Consider the following 24,563-nt stretch of genomic DNA (forward strand, 5'->3'; position numbering starts at 1 on the left):
CATTTCTTAAAAACAAAGAAAATATATAACTATGTCATATTCTGACAATATTAATGTCCCTACAAAGTATGTTTCATCGTGTTTAATGGTTTAAAGTAAAGAAAAAAAACGTCTATTAAACTCTTCTTCTATTTCATCTAGATTTTGTATTTCAAAAATTTCACTCAAATTTGACCACTTTCCCCCAACAAATTGTGTATCAAATAGGATAAGATTTAATGCTTCTTTATCAGCTCTGGTGAGACTTAGTGTTTCAAGCTTTGCGCACAAGACTGAAGAGTGACGCTGCACATTAATAAATTACACGTGCACTGCCATCTAGTGGGTAAATGTGAACACTTCACCGTTTTACTGTTCAGCACAGTCGATAGGAGATTGTGGGATGCTTCCAAGTGAAATATTGTTTGTTTCTCTGTAAATATAAAAGGGAGCCAACAATATGTTTGTTATATAGACGCAATATGAGACATGCATGGTTGTCTGTGATCATAACAATAAAAATATAACTGACCTGGCTGACACAGTCAAAGTCAGACCTGAAGATATTATTTTGTTATATATAAGCATTTACCCATGGCATCACATTTTACCCTTATGACCTTTTTCATTTGCTGTTGCATCACCACAACTGCAGACCAACATGGTCTCTGACAAAATTAAAGCCCCATGGAGAAATGTGACTTGTATGTCAGCTACAACATACTTTATGAAAATCTGAACTCATCAACGACCAAATATGAATCAAAACTCTACTTCAACCATCCAATAAGCCTTCCTCAACCAACAACAACAACAACAACAAAAAAAGAAAAATTCTCATTGACCTTTTTAAAAGAAAAGACTTTAGAAAAGACATTCTCCAAAACCATTACAATTTAGATCTTGACAGTGAGCCCCAGTGAGCTTGATGAAGTTATGATCCTACTCAAATCATCTAGCACTTTCCTTGATCTGCTTACTTGTGACCTTTTAAAAACCCATTTACCGCCTACCACACAATATACAGTACTTAACAATGTTACATTTTTGCTCCAGGACTCAAGCAAAGATATAAATGTCTCAGAGATTAACAAAAACAAAAAAAGTGTTACTTACTGCTGGAAGGACATCTCATCTATGCATGTCACCAAACTTCCAGCAGTCACGGTGCATCTATTGAGAGATCTTTACCACATTACACATTTGCAGCATCACCAAAGTCTACATCTGAAAAGTGTCACATTACTGCAAATTCCTAAACATCTGTGGCTACTGAGTGGCTACCTAAACCAATAAAAGAATTAAGTTTAATTTTTTTAAAAGTAATAATAAAATACTAAGCCGCAGCTGCCTTCTTGTACAAGTTATATGCTTCAAAATCTATCTATGACATTTTCCAAAAATATGATGCAGATAATAGAAAATATCAACAATTAACATTTGTAAAATCTGGAAAAGAAATATTTGCACATTGCTGCACATTCAATCAATCAACTGCAAAAAAGTGCTACAAAAATAAAAATGGAACTATATGAAAAACTAAAGAAGGTGACGTCACAGGTGACACAAGGAAATACTAAATCAGTTTGAAGAATCCTATGAATGTTATAGTATAATATGAAATACTTTATCATAATAACATAGCAATAACGTAATAACTAGCTCCTAATGATGATTAGGATTAGTGAAATCAGAGACACTGCACAAACATTGGACATAGCCAGTACAACAATTTGGAAAGGCTTGAAAAACAAAAACACTAATGTATCGAGCAACATACACATAATGATGAGATGATGAGATGATGATAAACTCTACCAAAGTTTTGTCAGTGCCAAAATGTAGAGGAAAGGATCTGTGATTGTGATCTAAACCATAAAAAGCTCATCTGTGAAGCATGGTGGAGGTGGTGTCATGACTTGGGTTTTCACGGCTGCTACTGGAAACAGGCTTAATCATTTTTGTTGATGCAGTCATTCATAATGGTGGCAACAGGAAGAGTAAGAGTTGTAAAGAAACATCTTGTCTGTTAATGTTTAAAAAGATGCATCAAATCAAATTGTGAAGAGCTTCATCATACACCAAAACACACAAGCTTACTCAACATAAGGTTTTAGACTGGACAAGTCAATCACCAGACCTTAAAATGGTGCATGCATTTCACCTGCTTTTCTTTTTTTTTTTTACTTCAGTTTTCTCTAAAACTATCTGTTACTCACTCATAATGTGAGTCATGTGTGGCAACGTTGTTATCTTGTGTTATTTACCTTATAAAAGTGAATTACCAAATAAAAGTGGAAATCTGAACTTTGGGTCATATCTATAGCAAAAACAAATGAAGTGTAATTCTGGTACTTTTGAAATGGACATTAAATTATTATTAACATTTACAGTTCAGGTACATCCGATCATTTGGCTTTATTTAGTTTAGAAAGCTCTTGTTAAATGCCAGTGCATCACATACACATTACAAATTCCTGAACCAGTACTTCCTTCCTCATTACAGGCTTACTTAAGAGATTTGCAGCCTTTCTTCCGTGTCTCAGGTTTCCAGAGGAACATTGATATTACAATAGCCCTGTGAGCTTTTCTCAGTGTCAAGTCATGGCTGGACCAAAGACGTCCAAGGTGTTAGTGCACAACCAGCTCAGTAGAAACTGGATCTGTTTTTTGATTTGTCCGAAACATGATCAAGTAGACCAAGCAGATAGATACTGACTTGATCTGACATGCATCACTGCACTGATATGCACAGTTATTGATTTACGTTATAATACATACTCCATACATGGTAATTATCATTAAGGCACATGGAGCTGGTGAGTGTGCACACAAGTGCAAATGAGTTCATGTTTTAGCTGCAGGTCGGTCTGATAGGTGGGAACCGTAGGACTCTGTGGGTGGGTGGGTGATGCCACACAGGCTACATGCTTTAGGAGACACTGCACTCCAGAAAACAGATGAACTCCGTTTTTCTTTTTTCCACAACAGCCCTCACCGTGCAGCTGACAGTGCGCGTTCAGCGGTGCCTCGGTGAGAGCAGCGAAGGGCCCCGCCCCTCCGTGAGCCCCACAAGCAGCCTGTCAGCAAACCCAGCGCACCGAGAGCCCAGCCGTCGGTAACGGAGAAGATGGCAGAGCGGCAACAACAGAAGCACGAAGGCAGGGTGAAGATCGGCCACTACATCCTCGGCGACACGCTCGGAGTGGGAACCTTCGGCAAAGTAAAGAGTTAAGTCGCGTTTCTGTGTCCCGCCTGGCATTTTGTGTACGTGTGTGCGTTTCAGATGGAGCACGGTGAAGTAGTGGTCGTGGCTCCCCCGTCGACGTAGTGTCGAAGTTGCCGGTGGTCAGTGAGCAGTTTGCGCATCTCGACGCTTTCACGGCCGCAACAGACGGAAGTTCATGCGTAAATATGTTCCCAGAATGGGGCCGCTTGAAAGTCAAACTCCTTCAGCAAAGCCTCCGTCTGCAGCTACGGGGTTCAGCTGTGGCAGGTGTCATCACCTGGAGGACAGTAGCCACAAGAAGATGCACAGTCACATTATTGTCACGTAACGTTATACAGTGACTATTTCATGCTGTGCTCGGTTTGTTTACAAGTGTTAGGGTAGAAAGGACATCTTGGCTCCCCCCAAACCACCAAGTGAGCGCTGTTAACTGATTTGTTTAGAGCCGGTGTAGCTAGTCTGATGTTTTTATGCCATTACTAGACAGGGCTAGCTTGGTGAGTACCTGCTAAGTCGGAAAACCCCTTTACATGGGTTCAGTTTACTAGAGGAGCACATCACAGATTATGAATTGAGCTTTTTTTTAGCTAGTTTTCGAGCAGTCTTCGTGACCTTGTGAGCTTTAACTCCATTGCTCACCTCGCCTGTTTCTTGAGTGCGCAGTTGGAGGGATGGGTTAGCTTAGCTACCAGAGACCCTCCTCACACCATGACCACGTTATTAAACAGTCATAGATACTGTCTAAGCGACACCGCAGCGGAAAATTATCACTGAAATGAACAAAATGCCGCTAACAAAAGTAGGTGTTTGCCTTGGAGCCATTCCTGTGGGAGTTAAAGCTGCTTATTCACCTTTTGTGCCCTGCTAACTGTGCTTGAAGCCAGGGCTAATGTTACAATAACACCGGAGTCAGGGCTACAGGCTGTAATTATAGGACTGGCAAGTCTACAGTATGGGCAAAATCTTAATAAAACACGTATGTTGAAAGCTACAATACAACAGGGGTCTTCAGGTCAAACTGTAACCCATTAGTTTCTCTCCATCTGCCCTTGGTATCAGTCTGTTTTGTGTTTTACCGCCTGGGCATCATGTGTTTATTGTGTCCTTGTCATGTCTGAATTCTGTTGCCTTTTAGTTGGAGAGCATCAGTTGACGGGTCATAAAGTGGCGGTAAAGATCCTCAACAGACAGAAGATCCGCAGCCTGGACGTGGTGGGGAAGATCAAGCGCGAGATCCAGAATCTCAAACTGTTCAGACACCCACACATCATCAAGCTGTAAGTTGAGCAAGGCGTCGCATCCCCCTGTCAGATTTAAGGCCGTCAGTGGTGACACACCACGTTGTGAGGTAGCAGGGCTCTGCTTAAATGTGGGTCTTTGGCTGTTATGGGTTTCCTCTGTGTTGTGGCATGTTTTGGTTGTTCCTGTTTGTTTACAACAGCTGCGCTGGACTGAGCATGTCTGCAGCGCTCTCAGGAGGAACACACAGACATACCAACACACACAGGCTTGGAACTAGAGAAACAAAATCTGTTTTGGTTTGTGTAAGTCTCGAGTTAACAGGATGGAAGTTGTAAGTTGTAATTCCTGTAATTGATTCAGGTGAGTTGCTTCCTGTTCTGTTTTTTCTTTGACCTTGTTTTCCTTCTTTCTCTTTCCCCCTGTCTCCCTGGCCTCTTTCTCCTTGTCAGTCCGTGTGTCTCTCGACAATCTCTGGGTTATTTTTAGGTCAGGGTTAGGGTTAGTCCACTGACACACCGTAAGCTACAGCAGATACATGAGCTCTCCGGTTGTGCGTAGGAGTGTCACAGACATGTGCATTTATAAAGTAAAGACACAGACACACATATACAGTATATTTTAAGCACACACACAGTGTGCTTGTGCTGCTACAGACATCGTTAGTCATGGCCCTGTTTGTGAAATTAGCATGGAAGGAAATGAATTGCACCAAATGTTGTGAATATTCCCCTCAAGTGACCCCATTGCGTAGATTGAACTCTATATAAGATGAAAAAGAAAAAAATGTGATTTGTTTTTATTTCTCCCACAGCGACAGCCGCGTTGTGCTATTCCCAGCTCAACAGAAACGAAGTGGATTGCGCGTTCATTAAATTGGGCTTGGATTTTAATATATCTGACCTTTATGAAATATAATACTTACACTCAGCAGCCATATATCACAGCTTTGTCTCACCTTTCCTGTTTGTCTATGTATTATTGTGCTGTGCATGGTTTAAAGTAAACACAATGTGTAAAGAGATTCAGAGATAAAGGCCCACGTGTATACGTTAAGTGTTAACTAATGCAGAGTAAGTCACACAAATGTATGTTGGCATTCTTGTGTGTTACATTTCTTCAGGTACCAGGTGATCAGTACACCCACAGATTTCTTCATGGTTATGGAATATGTGTCTGGAGGTGAGCTGTTTGACTACATCTGCAAAAATGGACGGGTAAGATCTTATATTTGTTAACTGTTTAATTAATGCACTGGCTGCAGTAGTCATTGCTTTAATGAGGGCATCTTTGTTAAGTGCTTTTACAGATAGTTTTATTTGGGGACAGTTGTTTGAGCTCATTCTTACTCTCAGGAAACATTTAAACACTATTTCCATGCACATTGTTTAAACTACATCTATCCTTACCACTTATACCACATACAATTTTTGCATCACAACATTTATTCAAGATTCATTCAAGATTCAAGATTCGAAAAACTAGATTAATCCCAGAGGGAAATTGTTTTGCCTCATTACAGTTGTTCTCAACACAGACAGAAAGAAAGGGAACCACAACCAGGAAAGATCCAACACCAACATAAATACACATAACCAATAACATCAATACAGAAAAACTCAATATATAGACAGAATATGTAAAATAGATGAATGAAATTGGGTCAATATTTATAGCCTATTGTGGATTGACAGCATGTATACGATACAACCATCACTTCTCCCACTCCTTACAAAGAGAGGAGGAATTGTACAGATTGATGGCTACAGGTAGAAAGGACCTCCTGTGGCACTCTGTGGAGCATTAAGTGTTAATAAGTCTTTGGCTGAACGTGCTCCTCTGTCCAGCCAACACACTGTGCAGTGGGTGGGAGGGATTGTCCAGGATTGAGAGGAAAGTACATCATCTACTGTTATAAACTTCCAAGTGCTATGAATTGTAGTCTATAACCTCTGACAATTTTAGGTTATCACAAACTATCACAATTCCATCACTGTAACTTAGTGGATTTGTCAATAATTATTTAAAATCCTGCTTTTCTAACCTTTAATGTTCACTTGTAGGTTTTCAAGATTTAAAGTTGAAACATGGTTGTCATTACACAACAACCCCTCCTGGAGCCTCTTTTTATTAGTAGTAGAATAATCCTACTTGGATCTTTATCGGTTCCCTGAGTCTCATACTCTCATAAACAACCCTGATCATGATAAATGTGTCCTAAACAAGACAGCACATATCTTCATTACCCATTGTCCACACGTGTGGCCTGGTTTTGCAGTTTTATACAACACCATCTTGTGTGACATATTATTACACTTATTTCTATCAAAGCTATACCCGAAGCATGTCTGTTCATATTGTGTCTTTCAGGTGGAGGACACAGAGGCTCGCCGTCTTTTCCAGCAAATTATCTCAGCTGTAGACTACTGCCACAGGCATATGGTGGTCCACAGAGACCTCAAACCTGAAAATGTCCTGCTGGATGCCAGCAAGAATGCCAAGATTGCAGACTTTGGTAGGATCCCCATTGAACACAGTTATAGCTAGAGGGAGGGACATAAAATTGGCTTGGCAGAAACTGAGGATTGTTAGGGAATTTAGGAAGAGTTGTGTCCTGGGGGGGACTAAGAAATAGAAGAAAAGAGTTTGTAGCAGAGCTGACTTGAATTAGAGCTGACAAGAACCAAGTAATTGGACAGTTTTATTAGAGCGTCACTGTTTGTTACTGAGTAATAATAAACCATAATGATACACTTAATTATACACTTGTGTAATTATATTAAAGTGTGAAATCACCACCATACACCTGCTAACCTTATTATCAAATTAATTTCAACCGGAACAAGTGTCTTTCTCCCCTTTGTAGTGTAATTGTTCTAAGAGAAAATGTCTGATGCAATATGACCATGAAAGAGAGAAATATTTTCAAAAACACACGAAGGCCCTTGTACGCAGCAGGGTGTGTAGGGTGGAGAGAGGTCCCTTAGCAACGGCCACATCTCATATCAAGTCTGGCAGGAAGCCTTGAGGCCTAGTGTCATCTGATAGGGAAGGAATCATGGGGGTGCGGTAGGGGTGTACAGCAGGAGAAGTATTTTGGCTGAGGGCAGCAGACACTGGTGAGCAGGGAGAGGGCGTGTTAAGGGAACAGGGATACCAGATAAAGGGAAGGTCACATCGCAGAGTGTCTGGTGTTTAGCATTTGGCTGATGCCCTTGCAGGCAAAGAGAGGTTCATCCAATTAGACGAGCTTTGTCTTCAGAGCTTAGAGTCTTGGCAGCTAAATGAGGATAAAGATATCAATGGTACCCTCTGTGTATGACTTACCCTTCATGTAATGGCCCATGTTCACTTTAACAAGTGTGTATCGAAGGAACAATCGCGTAATATCATAACAAATCATTGTTTTTTTAGTCTAGATTAATGTCAGAGTAGAGGCAAAAAAGGTGTTAATGTGTGTTTGCCTTGTGATTGGCCAACAGGTCTGTCGAACATGATGTCAGATGGGGAGTTCCTACGGACAAGCTGTGGCTCACCCAACTATGCTGCTCCAGAGGTCATCTCAGGAAGGTGTGTGTGTGTAATCATTTGTAATTAATTAAATAAAACTAATCAGATTTAGTGACACTTAATTTGACTCCTATTGCATTTGTTATATCACATTCATGACTATCAGTTACATGTCTTTCTTTATTACCTGTCTTCTGTGTCAGGCTCTATGCAGGCCCAGAGGTGGACATCTGGAGCTGTGGGGTCATCCTGTACGCTCTGCTGTGCGGCACTCTGCCGTTTGATGATGAACATGTTCCCACCCTGTTTAAGAAGATCAGAGGGGGAGTCTTCTACATCCCAGAGTATCTGAACCGCTCGGTGGCCTCGCTGCTGATGCTCATGCTGCAAGTGGACCCTCTGAAGAGAGCCACTATCAAAGACATCAGGTACTGGCCTCACTCTGTTGGATCAAATGTCCGTTGAACCCTCTTTCACCTCATGTGTTAAAAATGAAAGTTGTGAATACAAATCTAAAGAAATCAGAACCTTTACTAGTATTTCTCCTCTTAACTAATTTCTAGCTCTGTAACTTGAAGTCTCCCTCATCTGATGTGTCAGTAAACAAACAGACAGTAGTTGATAGTTGATAGTCACATCATGGTGTGTCATTTATTTATTTTAAGACAGGATAAAATAAACATTACCTCTGGTAACATTGTTAGGCTTCATAACTTTGCAGTAGTTGTACGTTGCATTGATCCTGTCGTTTATCAGGGAACATGAGTGGTTTAAGCAGGACCTGCCAGGCTACCTGTTCCCTGAAGACCCTTCATATGATGCCACAGTCCTGGATGAGGAGGCCGTCCGAGAAGTGTGTGATAAGTTTGAATGCAATGAGTCCGAGGTTGTGTCCAGCCTCTACAGTGGAGATCCACAGGTACACTTGCAAAGACACTTTGATAGTGTTTGGAAGAACTAGTTTTGTAAAAAATAAATAAATAAATAAATAAAAAAGTAGGTATGAACTTTTTTTTTTTTTCAGAAGTGTGTTAGAGATGTTGAGGTAATTTAAATTGTGAAAGTTTGGCCTTAGCGTCAGTGAATTACTTGATCTTTTTTCCATCCTCCCTCTGGCCATTCAGGATCAGCTAGCAGTAGCCTATCACCTCATTATAGACAATCGACGGATCATGACCCAGGCCAGCGAGTTCTACTTGGCCTCCAGTCCTCCACAGGGCTCCTTCATAGAGGAAGGCATGCCACTACCCCCTGGAGTCAAACCCCACCCTGAAAGAATGCCTCCACTCCTGGCTGACAGCCCCAAGTCTCGTTGTCCACTGGATGCTCTCAACACCACCCGGCCCAAACCTCTAGCAGTGAAGAAAGCAAAGTGGCACCTGGGTATCAGGAGTCAGAGCAGACCCTATGATATCATGGCTGAGGTGTACAGGGCTATGAAACAACTCAACTTTGACTGGAAGGTAATAGGATACATCTCACACTTGGACATTTCCATACAGTCTCCATACGAAGTAGCTTGTTTTTTATTTTGTGTAGGTGGTGAACCCTTATCACCTGCGAGTGCGAAGGAAGAATCCAGTGACAGGCAACCTGGTGAAAATGAGTCTACAGCTTTACCAGGTGGACAACAGATCCTACCTCCTCGACTTCAAGAGCATTGATGGTTAGTTATAGACAAAATTATAACTTTATTAAGCTCCATCAGGAAGTCCAAAACTTAGCCTAATCAGGAGCTGCAAAACTAACCACATTCAATCAGCTGTCCTTGGTAATTAGTGGTAATTAGCAAAGGTTAGCATGCCAACCCAAGCTAATTTATCTAAGATGGTAAACATAGCAAGCATTATGTGTGCTGAACATTAGCATGTTAGCACACTGAGATTTGCATTTTGTGTGCACAGAGCATTGTAACAGTGAAAATCTAAATATTTTAATTAAATATTAATTAAATTAAAACAGCATTAAAACATATTTGCACTGTTTTGATTTAAATTGAAGAATTAATACTAATTTTACTCATTATACCCCTAGATGACATCATTGAGGCTGTGGGCTTTAAATCTGGTTCGTCCACTCCTCAGAGGTCAGGATCCACAGCCGGTCTCCACAGACCCAGACTGAGCATTGATTCAGCAAGCCCAGCGATTGATCTGCCCCAGCTCAGTTCCTCTCTCCCAGGATCCCTGTCTGGTAGCTCTCATGTACTCACTCCACGTCAAGGATCACACACCATGGACTTCTTTGAAATGTGTGCCAGTCTGATCACCACACTTGCACGTTGAGGCCTGACAACTCCAGTAGTCTAGATGATTTGGAATGACTTCCTCTTTCTGTCTCCTCTCAATCTCTGCTTCAGTTGAATTGGACTGGATGTGTGGATGGAAACATGAAAAGCATGTTTACTTCAGATGAAGGAGAGAGAAAGAGAAAAAGAAATGCAGATTATTTCTTTTGGGATTCTTTTTGTTTTTTCTTTCTTTTGACACAGTTTTTGGGTCAGAGTCTTGTTGTTTAAACATCAGGCAACAGCTTGAGATAACTGATCTTGGGACTGGAATCCACTGGAGGCCAGCAAAGTAAGAGGTCAGGGTTTACAGTCATGCCAGAGTCAGCAAAGATCAAGCTCACTGTCACTCCACCCACCTTGAGTCTATTATCAGCTGCTGAAATGTCATCACCCACCATAACACTTTATGGCGGGACATCCTGCTGAGTTTGCCCCAGACACTTTTCGGAGGTCAGTTCTTATTGTTGTTTTATATTATGATTATACGATGACTATATATAGGGGCGTTTGTTCTGTGCCTGAGGGAGCATTACCACATGAAAAATGTTATTTCAGGTTTTTTATGGTTTTTAAAGATACAACTTTTGTTATCCATGTATATTATATGTATATTGCAATCACATTACGTAGCTGAAAAGGTTGACAAACATATACCAAATATTAGACTTTATGCATCATAAAGGAGATTATTGTTATTATTATTTAGATATCAGATCCATATTTATTTTTCAGAGGTTGTTTTTTTAGGCCCCATAATTATATTATTTAAGCACTGCGTAGGCATAGATTTATCCTGACTGTGATTAAATTGCAGGTGATTAATGAACCTAGAGAAACAGAACAGTTGAACAATAATGCTCTGCATGGTACTGACCATGCGCTGCATTATGGTACTGACCATGCGCTGCATTTAGTGCTGCAGCAGACACAAAATATCTCACATGAGTTTTCACAACCACCAAATTATCCGATTCTTTTGAAGAGCAAAGGACTATCTGACTTGACTTCAAAGGTTGATATCACTAACATTTCTTCCCTTACAACCAATCATTTTATGCAGTACATAACCCAAATATGTAAGACACACACACACACACTCTTCACTTCAGTTGAGTCACTGTTAATATGCTGCTCAGCCATGCATGTCCAGAATATAATTAAAAAAGCAGGCGGGCAGACATGACAGTCACACGAGCAGTAAAACTGTAAAAAAGCCAAAAGCCACATCTATTTGTAAATGAAGAGTGCAGTTTTTAAAGAGTTCCTAACCATAACTATTACAAACACATTTATCATTTCCTTATTTATTATTGTCTTTAAATTGTGAGGACATGACAAAGGTCAATCTAAAATTAGAAGCTGGTGCCAGCTAGTGCATTAATAAATTCATGTGAGATGGCATGTAACTGCCGCAGGACAGCATAACCCACAGACACCTTTCTCCGGTTGCCTTAAAGATTGTGACACAGTCGTTCTGAATATATTGTATGTAGATGGACAGTGTGTGAATGAGCCTGTGTGCGAAATGTAGCTCAGATGGCTAGAGTGCGTCACAAGATCTACACTGGTTTGTCAGGAGGATCCTTGCAGTGGTTTAAATGCTTCTGAGAGGGAGTCAGCAAAGTGATGAGAGTCAGAATAGTATGCAGTGGATTTTAGCTGTCTGTGTTGTGCATCTTCTGTTTAGCTGTCCATTCAGTCTGCACTCTGCACCTACTTTACTTCACCTACTGTTCCTATTGTGCCGCTGTTTATTTTGGTAGTGTAGGTTGTCCTGTCAGATCACACTGTAGGTGTGTTGTGTATCTCTGTTTCTTTCTGACTGAATGTAAAGTGAGCACTGGTGCTGCTCAGATGAATCCTCCTCGCCGTCTTTCTCTCTGGGTTTGTTTTCTTGGTTGCAGTTGTTTTAATGGAGAGCACTGGACTGTTGCCTTTCAAACTGGTTTCAGTAAAACAGAGAATGGGGCGTAGTATGTACTCTACTGTAGACTGGTATGAAACCATGTGTAGTAAGTGATGTAAATAAGACATTAGAAAATAAATTGCAATATGAATGAATACAGTAATATATTAGATATAAATGATGCAGTCCACATTGAAAAAATAGCTGAATCGCTTATTTTCCATGGTTCTTTTAAATATTTTTGTTGTACTCATTCATGAATATTTATCTCATGTCTTATTTATTATTTCCTATTGGTCATGGGGAATATTAGTCACGTAGACTACAACTATTCATCCAAAACATGCTGCCATGCTGACTACTTTGTTGGACCTAAACAATAAGATGTGAACAGAGGGTCTAGTTTGCAGCTCTGCACTGTTTCAACAGTTGTTTTAGTTATTGCCTTACGAGGGCATCGTGGACACATATGGTTGAAACATAAAGGCCACATTCTTTGTTACTCTGCTGAAGCCCTTTATTTACATTATATGTTATTACATATTCTGTGTTTATGTTTTGTGTAGGCGTTGTCTTTCCTGTCTGTGACGTCACATATGCTTCTGAATTAACTTTGATGTCAGGGAGAAACTCTGCACCCTGCTGCAAGACACATGCAACTGCACACACACACACACACACACACACACACACACCTAGTTAACCGCCATTCCACATCCTTCCATAATGCACTCTACTGCTGTCTTAAATGACTTGTCCTTTGTATAGTTAGCAGCTTTGGCCACATCAGGATCATATCTGGCCATTATGCGTTCATTCCTGGCACTGCTGCTCGTGACAACACTACAAAGTATTTATGAATGAAATGCACTAACTAGGAGACGTCATAGGTCGGACTTCAAACTCCTCTGACATAACCAGTATTTACTGTCAAATGCAGTACTGTACTATCACAATTGTATGCAACTACAACTACCAGTGGCATGTTAGTCATGTAAACTCTAATCTGTGCTCAGAGCTAGAAACACCTGCCAGAGAGCCGAATCAAATACAGACTTTCTGTGTTGTACCAAAGTGAGTATTTTCAACAGCAGAGTTGTGCTCTCTGTTTATTTAGAGGGTTCTTACAAGTGTAACTTTAAATCTGTGTGTATGTGGGTGAACAGGGGTGTGTTCCTGTGTGTGCGTGTTAACTGTCTCCCTGTCTCTGTCTGATTGGGGTTTGGAGTTTTCTTGTTTTGCACTGCATGAAATTGCTGTTATGATTTGCACTTTAAGTATTTATTGAACAACAATAAACCGTGATATAAAAACAAAATGTTTTTTTCTTGAGAGATTTTATACACTCACATACCACAGAGGATTACTTTTGGTTTTTTTTGTCCACCCTCGGATATCGACATACAATACTTAGTGTCTCCCTTAATACACTAAGAGTAATAATACTAATAATTTATCAGCCTGATTATAAATTAGAGTCACATAAAAGTGACACCTGCCAGACAGCAGGTGAAACTTCGACCGATACATAATAACAGCATTCTTAAATAGTATATTTTCACATTTTGATTCATGTTGTTTATTGGTTGGTGGGATGGATCATTATATTAGCCTAATTTGTTAGAATTAAGCATTTAAATACTATGGCATTAGCAATTACATTAGCACTTACAGAATCAATTATAGCTTTTCATAAGATAACATTTTTCAATAAAATTACAAAGTAGAAAAAGATGTACAAAAAAAAAAAAGCACAATAACACAAATACTTGGAAGTCAAGAACGTCTTGGACAAAGTTAATGTTGAAGATGGTCCATAAAAAAATGCCTATAGGTGCACATGTAAAGAACAGATCGATCACTTGTGAGGTTTTCTAATGATTGTTTGTGTCCTATACTTCTATTTAGTCATTCGATGCCAACACTGTAAAGTGGTCATTTGGGCACTCATTTCATCCAACTCATGAACTTATTTACGTAAACAAATTAAGATAAATAATTATATACTCATATATTCTGATATATACTGTTTGTTGTGCCCCAGCCCTAAACGGTGGATTACTATTTCATCCTGATGAAGAAAACTTATTGATTACTGGAAATTACTGTAAGAAAGTGTGGTGTCTCCACATCAAAAAAACCTGGTCTGAGAGTAATCTACATTTGCCATTAACGTCCCCTTATATGCAGCACAATAATCAGATGAGGCTTTCCGGTATTACACAAGGTGTGCAGTGCAGGGTCACAGTACCCAGTATGTCAGTCTGTAGGTCCTTTGCTTGGGTCAGCAGTTCACCTGGGTCGCATTACTTCAAAGTTACTCCGAGCCACCAGCCAAATTGTCCTGCACTGGATTTCACACGCTGAGTGCCTCAAAGTACAGAAACAGCAAAGAAAGATTTCCACTTTCTAAGATATGGCTTGTTGAGAAATCCCCATTTCCTGCTCCTCATCACACAGATCCATGAACACAGCCATCAGGTAAATAGTAGAGAGTAGTAGTTAAGTCACAGTACTAGGTGATTGATCACAGTGTGAAGAATAACGCCAGAGACAAACGCTGTTTCTTCTTTCTGGCTGTGTTTCGTAGGGCTGTTACAAACACAAACACCAACATCATGTCAAACTGTGAAGTGTAAAGTGATAAGCAGTTAGTACCGAGCATGTGTAATTTATCTTTAACCTTTTTTTCTTCTTCTATGGACTACTCCACAGTCAAGCATACAGGTCAGGAGGAGGTAAAATGAGCATTTCAGGATGTTCAAAATCCAGGTCCTTTGTCGAGTTATCTTCAGGTCTGTGGGAATACAGATTTGGAAATAAATAAATGCTGCCTGTATGTGTGTGTGTGTGTGTGTATGTGCGTGTCTTATAACTCCACTTACATGTGCACTGCTTCTTCGAGCACCCGACCTGAAATGTAGTGAAGTCGTTTTTGAGGTTATGTAAGCGTTTGCTGCTGTATAAATGGAATGATGACCATTTCATTTCTGTACAAGAAACTGAATTCAGGTATTACTCACCTGTCTCCTCTGCAGAGCTACTGTAAAAAAAAGGGTAAAGCAAAATTTAAAAGCCCATTTGTGTGTTTGTACATGTTTATGTGTGTGTATTGATATGTATAATGCGTACCTGACAGCTGGATCCACAGGTTTGGGCGAATGGAAAAATGTTGCCAACTTCTGAAGTGCGTCATGTTTTGCACTGATAAATAGACAAATACACACTGTACTGTATAATGTATATATATTTACACTCTGCTCGTGTGTGTGTGTGTGTGTGTGTGTGTGTGTGTGTGTGCACCTGAAAGTGTCATAAAGAAAAGGGGGAACTCACTGGACATGGGGTCCGCCTGCGCTGATGTCACTGTGACTATGCTGGTGGTTTACGGTGAGGTCGTTGTTTCCTAAGGAAGTGAATGAACAAGACATATAAATATTTATCTACACTTTCACAAGACGCACCTAGAGTTGTAATTATACTACACTATAACTAGTAGTGGGAGTCACCCAGCCACAGCTTGCCGTCTGTTTACTGTTTAAGACTTAACTTATCGTGTAGTCTTTGAATGAATTTAAGAAATGGAAAGTATCAGGATGTGTCACTAGAAGAAACCAGGTAATTCTCCTGATAATTGAGTCCAAAGGCTTTTAACAGTTTTCATCCTCCTCCATGAGGCCACAACTTCCGACCATGATACAAGCAGATCTGTAGATTTGCAATGTATCCATGGGTGCACAAACATACTGAAAGCTACAATATGCAACTTATGCTGACAGTGCCATAAGATTCAACACACTCATCTCTTACCCATGTCTGGCATGGAGAATGTCCTGCTGTGACCCCTGCAGAACAAAACACATTATTAGCACAAGGCACCGGTCTCCAAAAAATACACAGCTTTGCCCTAATTTAGTTTTCAATCACAGAAGCTGCAGAAAAACCAGCAGCAACCAAAAGCAAACCGTTCACTTAGTTATGCTTGGGCTGACTTACATCAGAGCCGGGAAATCTACAGTGTCATGGGCAGGTGTGAGAGCTTCATCATCTTCATCAACAGTCCACTCTTCACTGTCTTCTGAGACTGAAAACGTCAACATCAATATTCAACTGCTGTGAAATACATTGAGTTTATTCTGTAAAGATGAGTGAGAACAGAAAATACTTACAACTTTCTGCTGGATAGTGGTTTGAGGCCCTGATAAAAAGACAAGAAACAGCCATCAATCATCATTCTAACGCAACGCTGTAGTGAATCATCTGTAGATAGATGCGTATGTTGGGTTTTTGTATTGATCGGTCATACGCTTCCAGCTGTGCACACGTACCTGCTCCCGGTGCTGGTAGCCTCTCCGTCAACAACACTGCTGACGCTCTTGCGGTTGATTGCAGTCTTCTTCCCCAGCTCCACCATCTCCTGGATGTCCAGCTCCACATGATCCACTGCAACGTACCCGTCTGGAAAACACACCCTCACAATAACCAACAGGGCCCACAAGCGAGGATTACAGCACTCAGGTTACCGTTCCCAACTAGTTTACTGTTGAGGCATTAATTTCTCTCTAGTGACTCAGACTTGATTCAGTTGGGTGTGTATAAGAGAGGCAGCTTCCTTGTGTGATTTCTGTTGTCAACGTCACAGCCCTGCTGCAATGCAGTGTGTTCAAAGGTTTTTTTTCTACAGATTAGAGAAGTGGTTTCACAGACTCACAGTTATTGCTGCTGTCCCTGGCCAGCCATTTCCCTTTGGGACAGCTGGTCGTTCGAATGATGCTGACGATATCTCCGTCCTTGACTGGAAGATCGTTCTTACGTCCCTTTGTCGTTACAGTTACTTTTGCCTGGTACAGTGCATCCTCCTCTCCTGTGATCTAACAAACAACACAGCACAATAAGACGTTAACGCCACAGATTCACAAATACAGGAATTTGGCATTATGACATCCAGCATACTTCTTAACAGAGTCAGCACATTTCATAGCAGACATTTCGACAGCACTAAAAAAGAAATCAAAACAGATTAAAACACTGCATGTCTGAGGGAGGCTACAGGTTAGATTCTAATCCTCACTAACAGCCCCCACCTTTAGGTTTTTCAACAGCAAGAAACTAACATGTGCATGTAACAGGTACAATGTGCTACTCAATGCTCAATGACTCTCCCACAGGTACCCACCCTCTCTCTCTGCAGGTTTCTGGAACTTGATTAAATAGTGACTCCTAAGGGGTGTTGAAATTGTAGCCCCTAGCTCTTATCTCTAAAGCAGGCTGAGGCCAGTGGGAGAAAAGCTGAATCTGAAGCATCAGGGTTAAAGTTTAGCTCAGACAGTAATGAGAATAACATCATTGTGATAACAGTATATTGCAGAAATAACTAATTTAATCCACAGATCCTCTGTGATCAATACAAACAAATGTTGAACTAGATTCCAGTTGAGCTTTCCACTAGGAGGAATGAATCCAGACAGGTTTGTATGCCAAGACTTACACCCCACCCTCCCCCACTGCACATTCACCTTTCATACCTCCCTCCTCCGTCACAATAACATTACTCACTTTGAATTTCTTCTTTATCTCGTTCTCCTTCTTTTCCCTCTCCTTCTGCTCCTTCTTTTCCCGTTCCTGTTTCTCCTTCAGCTCCTTCTTCTCCTTCTCCAGGCGCTGCCTCTCTTTCTTTTTCAACTCTTTCTCTTCAGGCCCCTCCGCGCTGACTTTCTTGTCGCTCCTGCGAGAGGGAGGATGAGGGATATTGTCTTGTTTGAAAGGGACTCCTCGCAGCATGTTTAAATGGCAGAGGAGATAACACAGGAAACAAAGGCAGGCTAGACTCTCTCATCACTATCAGTGTCGCAGGGGAAAACTGAGATGAAAAGAGAGATGGGACGAATAAAAAATAAGGCCTTACTTGCCGAACCTGCCCGTCTTGGTCTTCTCTTCTTTCTGTAAATACCAACAAAGACATAAGGCTTAATTCACTTTGGCAAAGTCTGTAATGAACTAAAATGGTTTTATTTCTGAACATTTATTAACTCAGAACAAAGCTACTTACGGTTTCCTGTGCTGCCTCAGCATATGGATCTGTGGTAAACAGACAAGTATATAAAGTGGTGAAAAACTGCTCAACTCAACTCAGAATACAAGGAATGAACTTGAAAAATACTAGTCCTTCATTATGATACAGTTACACGACATAGAAAATATATCTGGTGAGATCAGAATACTGCATATATCATTTCTATATACTGTACATCTGCCTAACATGCTCAAAATCAATAATCACTTCTGTCATGTTATTCAGGGTTGGATGCTTCATGGTAGTAAAGACTTTTTCAATGTGGGACATTATCACACTTCATGCAGTGAAATACAACATGTGTTTATCTGCTTAAGTCATGGTTAGATACCTTGTAAGATATCTTATCAATATAAGTGTTCACATATCTGATATCCAGTGGGTCTAATGTCTTAACGTGTCATCACAATTGTGTGACTCAGTAAGAGTCCTTACTCTTCGGTGGTCCTTTGCGTTTCTTGCCACCCTCTGTCTTTCCTTTCTTCTTGTTGGCAGATGTGTTGATGTCCTCGTAGACGTTTTCTGTGCTCTCATAGACATTGTTGCCAACTTCAGCGTCGGACCTGCTCGGGAATTATAATTAAGTTCTTAGAAATGAAAGCAAGCATTTCCGAATGAAGAGAGTTGGATTAAATGTATGTGTCGTACCCTGCCACCAGTGGATTAACTTGATATTCATCTCCAAGACTTGATTCTGCCTGGACTTCAGGTTCTGGAGCTGTTATCTCATTACTGTAATACTCTGGAAAATTTTGTCCATTTCGAGTATCTGCACCAGTGTCATTCCCCCATTCTAACACTGGGAACTCTGGAGAATTAGCATCTGAAGCTGCATCATTAGACTCTTGGACGTCTGTGGCATCAGTCTCCTGGACCTCAGCAGAGACAGGGAGCTGTGCAGAAGAGGTGTACTCTGTATGGAACCAATATTAGCAGGGCTGTCAGTCAAGTGGGTGAACTTGGATTCATCAACCTGCAAGTGTAACAGTGTGATGGTCACATCTTTACCTTCCACAGGAGGAGGAGGGGTAAACTCACTCAGGTTGACAGAGGAAGGTCTGGCAGGCTTCGCTGGTGGAGGACCCAGAGTACTGCGGTCTGGGAGGGCTTTCTTGGGTGGAGGAGGAGGAACCACCAACAGCTCTGAGACGGTGTCAGACCCATCCTCAGTGTTGCCTTCCAACAGTGGAGCGGCTTGTACTGCACATTATTCATCATTATTACCACACTGGAGTTAATAGACAAATTAGAGTAGATAATAACAGCGCTATGTAAAGATAAAAAAACAGACACTCTAGTCTAGCTTATAGAAACAGTTTCATTACACTGATTCTGTATGTACATTTAGTTTTTATGTCACTTTTTACACTGAACTAATCGACACATTTCCTAATTACGGTGCAAAATATAGCTTTTGAAACTTCTATTGTAGATGGACTGCACATAAAGTGTTGAAGCCAGATGACATTAACTAATGTTTTTAAATGATCTGTGCTGCGGTATCACAAAATGCTCATTCACTAGAGTAAGTAAGTATAGATCCACACGTCAACAGACATAATGAAACGGCAAATGAAATGGAGTTGTTTGGAACTGACACATGCATAAACACCTGCGAGCACAATTAATAAATTGTAAATATGTCAGTGTGAACTAACAGCAGACTCGCTGCTTATCTCATGCATAGCAGTGTTTGTCACTGCAGCTTTCTGTCATAATGATGGACACGTTACTGTCATTGCTCCTCCTTTCCGTCATTGCTGACATACCTCTGCTCTGCCTGCTGCTCAGCTGTTTCTGGCACAAAAGCGGATTGTCAGGACTGTTCTTGTTATATATATAAGTGTGTATGTGTGTGTGTGTGTGTGTGCGTGTATTTAAGCTGCTTTTCCTAACTAACACCTGACACAAAGAAAACACCTGTGGCATAAAACACACTACACATGCCAGATTCTTTGTACTGCAGAAACTTTACAGTACCACATGATGTTCTGCAGCTGTACAGTGAGTACCAGGTGTCCTGGATATGTTCTTGTGTACTTCACATTTTGATGAACAAGAAAATTAAATCGAAATAATCTGACGGTTGACAAGAAAAAAAGAAACTGAGAGGAAGACTACATTGTGGTGAGTTCAGACTTACGCTGGTCGAGGCCATTAACTTGTGCTGGTTTCAGTAGGGAGGCGTACGCTGCCCGATCTTCATAATCAACAGGTGGGAGATCTGGGAGAGAGTAGGTAGGGCTCTGAGAACGGGGATGTTCCTCAGGTGGAGGGGTGATTGAGTAAGAGGTGTTGAGGTTTGTCAGCGGGCTACGAACAGATGAGACAGTGTAAGATATTAGTGTTTAAAAGCGTGCTATAATCAGCGCTTCACCACTCATACACTGTAAGAGCACTAAACATATTCCTGATGTTTGCGTTGTATACCTGGTGGTCTTCCTGCGAGCCTTCTCCAGAGCATTGAAAACCCTTTGGTCACCCGGAGGAGTCCGTTTCCCTGGGCTCATGTCCTCGGCCCTCTCCAGGGCAGAGAGTGCTGAGATGGGACGTTCAGGTTTTGGAGATGGAGGGATGGGTGAGGACGTTTTTAATGGAGATGTAGGTGTTGCCACTGCAGCCGTATGTACAGCGCCTACAACAGCCTCAGCTGCAATCTTAGGCTCAGGAGGAGGTTGAGTTGGAGTCGAGGCTTCTGGAAGAAGACTGCCAGTAGTATGACTGGGTGGGGGGGTTGAGACAGCGCTGACTAGATTGGGAATTATTTCGTTTTGGCTGGCTGGTCTAGAAATGGGGCGTGCAGGAGTTTCTATCTCTAGTGGAGTTTCACTCTCTAGGGTTACTTTAGGATTTGGAACATTGGGAATAAATGCAGGAGGTGGGCAGAAGTGAGGAATGGCAGGGATAATGGAGGGTGGGGAAATTTCCATGGTAGCACTGGAGTCAGGTAAGCCTCGGGTGTTTGGCAAAAGGGCCTTTGGTGCAGAGATTTCAGGCTGTGGAGCATCATCAAAGTGAGAAGGTACAGGGATGAGTGGAACTGGTCCGGGAATGTCTGAGCTTGGGATGTCTAGGATAGGATCAGCTGGGACCTCCACTGAATCTCTTTTTGATGTCTTCTTGAAACCCAGGAAGCCTTTCTTTGCTGTTGTGGCTTTAGGTGGAGGTGTGGCTGGCACCAGCTCTGCTGTGCTCTCCTTCTGTGCTACAGGGAGCACCAATGAGAACCTCTTGTCTTTGCCATTGTCCTTCTTCTGCTTTTGATCCGAGGAATTATCATTGAGCTTCCCTTTGCTTGTTTTAGATGATTTGTCTTTGCCCCATTTCGTCTTCTCTGCGCTCTTGTCTTTTCCCTTCGAGTTGGTCTGAATCAGAGGCATTTTGCTGTCCTTCTTCTCATCCTTGAAGACCACTCTTGGCATAGTCAGCGACTTTCCTTCCAAGCTCTGGTTGATAGAGCTGATCAGAGAGGGCCGTGCTCCTGCAGGTAAGTAAGTGGGGCTCTGGGGGGTAGGGACAGGTTTTGGTTTCTCTGGGAGAACAGGTTTGAACTTTGGTTGCTTCTGGAGCAGTTCTTCATCCTGAAACTTGGCCATCAGGGCCTTGAAATCCATTGTCTGCTCCTGGTGAAATGATCGCACAACGCAATACAACTTATATTAGACAAACACATGATGTACACGTTCCCCTGATACGTTTGGGATCACAAAGACTGTGTCACTGATGTCTCAAGAATGCGTCTTATCTTTAATAATCTGATCATTAGGTTATGTTTAGTTTGTATGTCTACACACACACACACACACACACACACACACACATGGCCCTTATGATATATGTCAGTCTAGGCTCTAATACTACTATACTATATTACTAAAGCCTACAATTCGTCACTGATCAACTGAGTCTCCTCACTGTACAGACATGAACCTGACATTTCACCTTTGTAAGATCTCATACGGAGTGACTGAAAACATACTTACACTGTCATTGTCAACATAATATAACTATATCATAACTGGAAAATAAATAAGCCAAGAAGCAAAACACACTTTAAAAGTGTTAAAGGGCAACTTACCTGATCCATAGTGTTGGGAAATATCCACTGAAAACTGTGGAAACTTGGTCTAGAGAGTGGATTCCAGTGAGTTACCTCTTCAGCTGCTCATTCTGTCTATGAAGAGGAAAAATAATCTGAACACTTCTGTCGATCTGTCCCAGTTCTGTGCGTAATCCCGACCGAGCAGAGAGTAGGCTGTGTCCCATGCGCACAAAGGATGGTTTCAGTGGAGGAATGAGGTTAAGTAGGAGTACTCACACATCTTTACAAAACAGTCGGTCTCGTCAAACGGGTCTTGCTCCGGAGCATTTAACGCACCGCAGCGACTCTCGACAGCTCTTGGACTGTTTTTTTTTTTTTCCTCCTCTAGGAATGTCACCCGGCTGGCGCTGCGTGTACGCGCAAAAGTGAGTCACTGACATGAAACCTTGCGGGTGCCCAGTCTGGTTTTCTTAAAAACTTTACCATTTCCACTTTTTTTTACACCCCCTCCCCCCCCCACGCTATGAGGAGAAGTTGTACATAGATCATGTGTCATTAGATGTGCCCCCTCTCATCCCCAGGTTAAAGTTAATGTTCCAGGTAAACAGAGGAAAAGGACGCAAAAGAAGTCGGTCAACATTCCAGGTTTGCAACACAAAATGCAAAAGTATTCAAAAAGGCATTTCTAATATGACAGAAATACACCGGTGCGGGTCAGGCCTTTATAAGAAACATCTGTTATATTCTGTCATGTGTCAACATGACTGCAGCACGTCAGGTGTGTGTGGAGTTAACAGAGCAGCCCAGGGTAGACCGCAGGTTTAGAAAGAGTTGCTGCTTACTTACAGACTCTGTTTCCTAGTTACATGGTCAGCTTTGGCTGAAATGCTGCACTGTAGCTATCAAAGGATTGCAGCATTGTACACCTGGTTGATTATTAAACATACAGCACAGCAGAGAAAAAAAAAGTTTTACACTGGATGTGAGGTGAACAAAGCAGTACGTGCAGCTTTAAATAAACACCTGCCCTACAAAGGGTTTTTGCACCATTAGTCTGGACTTTCTAAAGTGCAATTGAACATGAACTGAATTTCATCTCCACATTTACAAAACTCGCCTTCCCAAAAAATGATGTATAGGGTATCCTGGACAAGCCACATAATTCAGAGCTGACAGCTCCGACAAAGGAAATAGTCTTAGAGAAAACTGCTGACAGTGAGATTTGTGGATTACCCAGTTACCTTTACACTGTTTCTGGAAAGACACATTCCTGTCAAATGTATTTTTATTGAATGCTTTCAGGACAATGAAGAAAAATCCACACACCTCCACAACACAGATTGTGTGTGTTGGCAGAAACTGTACAGTATCTTCAAAACTCTCACGTCCCACTGAGACTAACTGTGTGGACAGATACTACAATGAAGCAGAGAAAATGTTCTCCTGTAGTATATGAATTTATGAATAATGCTGTTTTTTGGCCATGGGCATGTGGGCTGAAGCCTGTGCATGTACATGGTTGCTAATAAAGCTTATGACAGCTTGCATTAGTGGCTTCTACTGCAGCAGAATGTGATGGGCCATTAAAGCTGCACTCAATTACAACAAAATACTGTGACACTTGCCTTACACCGACTAAAAACACACGGGGGGGTCACCTCTGCCAGGCACACGCCATTAGGCTCATTCTCTTTCATGCACGCAAAACCCCAAATTACAATCAAGACACATAAATAGACACATGACTCATTTGGGATGTGTTTATTTGTAACAGTAATACATGGTGGAATACGTAAATCAAGAGAGAAAGAAAAAATCATCTAAAAACCCACTGTAGAATGTCATATTCATAAAGATAAAAATAATGTGTCAATTTACATTAAGAAACTGTTAGCTGAGGTAAAGTTAAAATAGGTCTAGAAATGTTATGTACTCAAACGGCGACGTTTCCCTTTTTCCTCAACTTCTTTGCTCATCGACTATTTGTCAAACTTTTAAGTTAATCAACATCACAGTCCAAAAGAGTTCTCAAGTGACATGGGGACTCTGGCCATAAAATAGGGAGTCATTGGCATCACAGTTGATGTAGTTGTAGCAGAGGATGCTGCAGTCCACGCACAGAGGCACAGACAGCAGCAGTTTTGGCACCTGACCAACAGACAGACAGATAGGTGTCACTGTATCTTGAAGACTGTTTGAGAGGGGGGGGGGGGGGGGGGGGGGGGGGGAATGACATCTCTCACTACCGTGAGCCTGACGCCTGCAACTTAAACATACAGGTTTGTTTTACAGGAA

At 41.4% G+C, this 24,563-nt stretch overlaps 2 protein-coding genes across 3 annotated transcripts; one reads left to right on the forward strand and one right to left on the reverse strand.

Moving 5' to 3' along the window:
• The first annotated feature begins 2,952 nt into the window (after positions 1 to 2,952).
• Positions 2,953 to 13,891, forward strand: prkaa2 (protein kinase, AMP-activated, alpha 2 catalytic subunit). Its single transcript, XM_026345375.1, has 10 exons — positions 2,953 to 3,209; positions 4,344 to 4,485; positions 5,571 to 5,664; positions 6,818 to 6,962; positions 7,930 to 8,017; positions 8,161 to 8,385; positions 8,714 to 8,876; positions 9,082 to 9,420; positions 9,497 to 9,623; positions 9,992 to 13,891. The coding sequence occupies exons 1-10, from the start codon at positions 3,110 to 3,112 to the stop codon at positions 10,240 to 10,242; spliced, it is 1,674 nt and encodes a 557-aa protein (XP_026201160.1). The 5' UTR covers positions 2,953 to 3,109; the 3' UTR covers positions 10,243 to 13,891.
• LOC113152225 (uncharacterized protein DDB_G0284459) lies at positions 13,705 to 22,564 on the reverse strand. 2 transcript variants are annotated; one of them, XM_026345343.1, is made up of 20 exons: positions 22,305 to 22,564; positions 20,657 to 21,849; positions 20,370 to 20,539; positions 19,235 to 19,426; positions 18,875 to 19,139; positions 18,662 to 18,789; positions 18,203 to 18,231; positions 18,059 to 18,093; positions 17,710 to 17,878; positions 16,865 to 17,024; positions 16,482 to 16,611; positions 16,323 to 16,351; positions 16,150 to 16,237; positions 15,964 to 15,998; positions 15,490 to 15,559; positions 15,286 to 15,357; positions 15,177 to 15,193; positions 15,039 to 15,066; positions 14,837 to 14,950; positions 13,705 to 14,745 (listed from the first exon to the last, which is right to left on the reverse strand). In XM_026345343.1, the coding sequence occupies exons 1-19, from the start codon at positions 22,311 to 22,313 to the stop codon at positions 14,869 to 14,871; spliced, it is 2,901 nt and encodes a 966-aa protein (XP_026201128.1). In that variant the 5' UTR covers positions 22,314 to 22,564; the 3' UTR covers positions 13,705 to 14,745; positions 14,837 to 14,868. The 2 variants fall into 2 exon arrangements, with proteins under 2 accessions (XP_026201128.1, XP_026201127.1); XM_026345342.1 differs by having other exon boundaries at positions 15,177 to 15,196; positions 22,305 to 22,563.
• Between the last annotated feature and the right edge of the window lie 1,999 nt (positions 22,565 to 24,563).

Source organism: Anabas testudineus, chromosome 4, assembly GCF_900324465.2.
Source record: "Anabas testudineus chromosome 4, fAnaTes1.2, whole genome shotgun sequence".
Lineage (NCBI taxonomy): Eukaryota > Metazoa > Chordata > Actinopteri > Anabantiformes > Anabantidae > Anabas > Anabas testudineus.

What these genes read in the sequence shown, in the direction of transcription:
- prkaa2 (XM_026345375.1), top strand. Translation starts at nt 3,110, where the DNA reads ATGGCAGAGCGGCAACAACAGAAGCACGAAGGCAGGGTGAAGATCGGC. An exon ending in ACATCTGCAAAAATGGACGG is followed by an intron (nt 5,665 to 6,817) that starts GTAAGATCTTAT and finishes TGTGTCTTTCAG; the next exon opens with GTGGAGGACACAGAGGCTCG. An exon ending in TGCCAAGATTGCAGACTTTG is followed by an intron (nt 6,963 to 7,929) that starts GTAGGATCCCCA and finishes ATTGGCCAACAG; the next exon opens with GTCTGTCGAACATGATGTCA.
- LOC113152225 (XM_026345342.1), bottom strand. An exon ending in GCTCGCAGGAAGACCACCAG is followed by an intron (nt 20,540 to 20,656) that starts GTATACAACGCA and finishes ATCTGTTCGTAG; the next exon opens with CCCGCTGACAAACCTCAACA. An exon ending in ACGCAAAGGACCACCGAAGA is followed by an intron (nt 18,232 to 18,661) that starts GTAAGGACTCTT and finishes TGTTTACCACAG; the next exon opens with ATCCATATGCTGAGGCAGCA.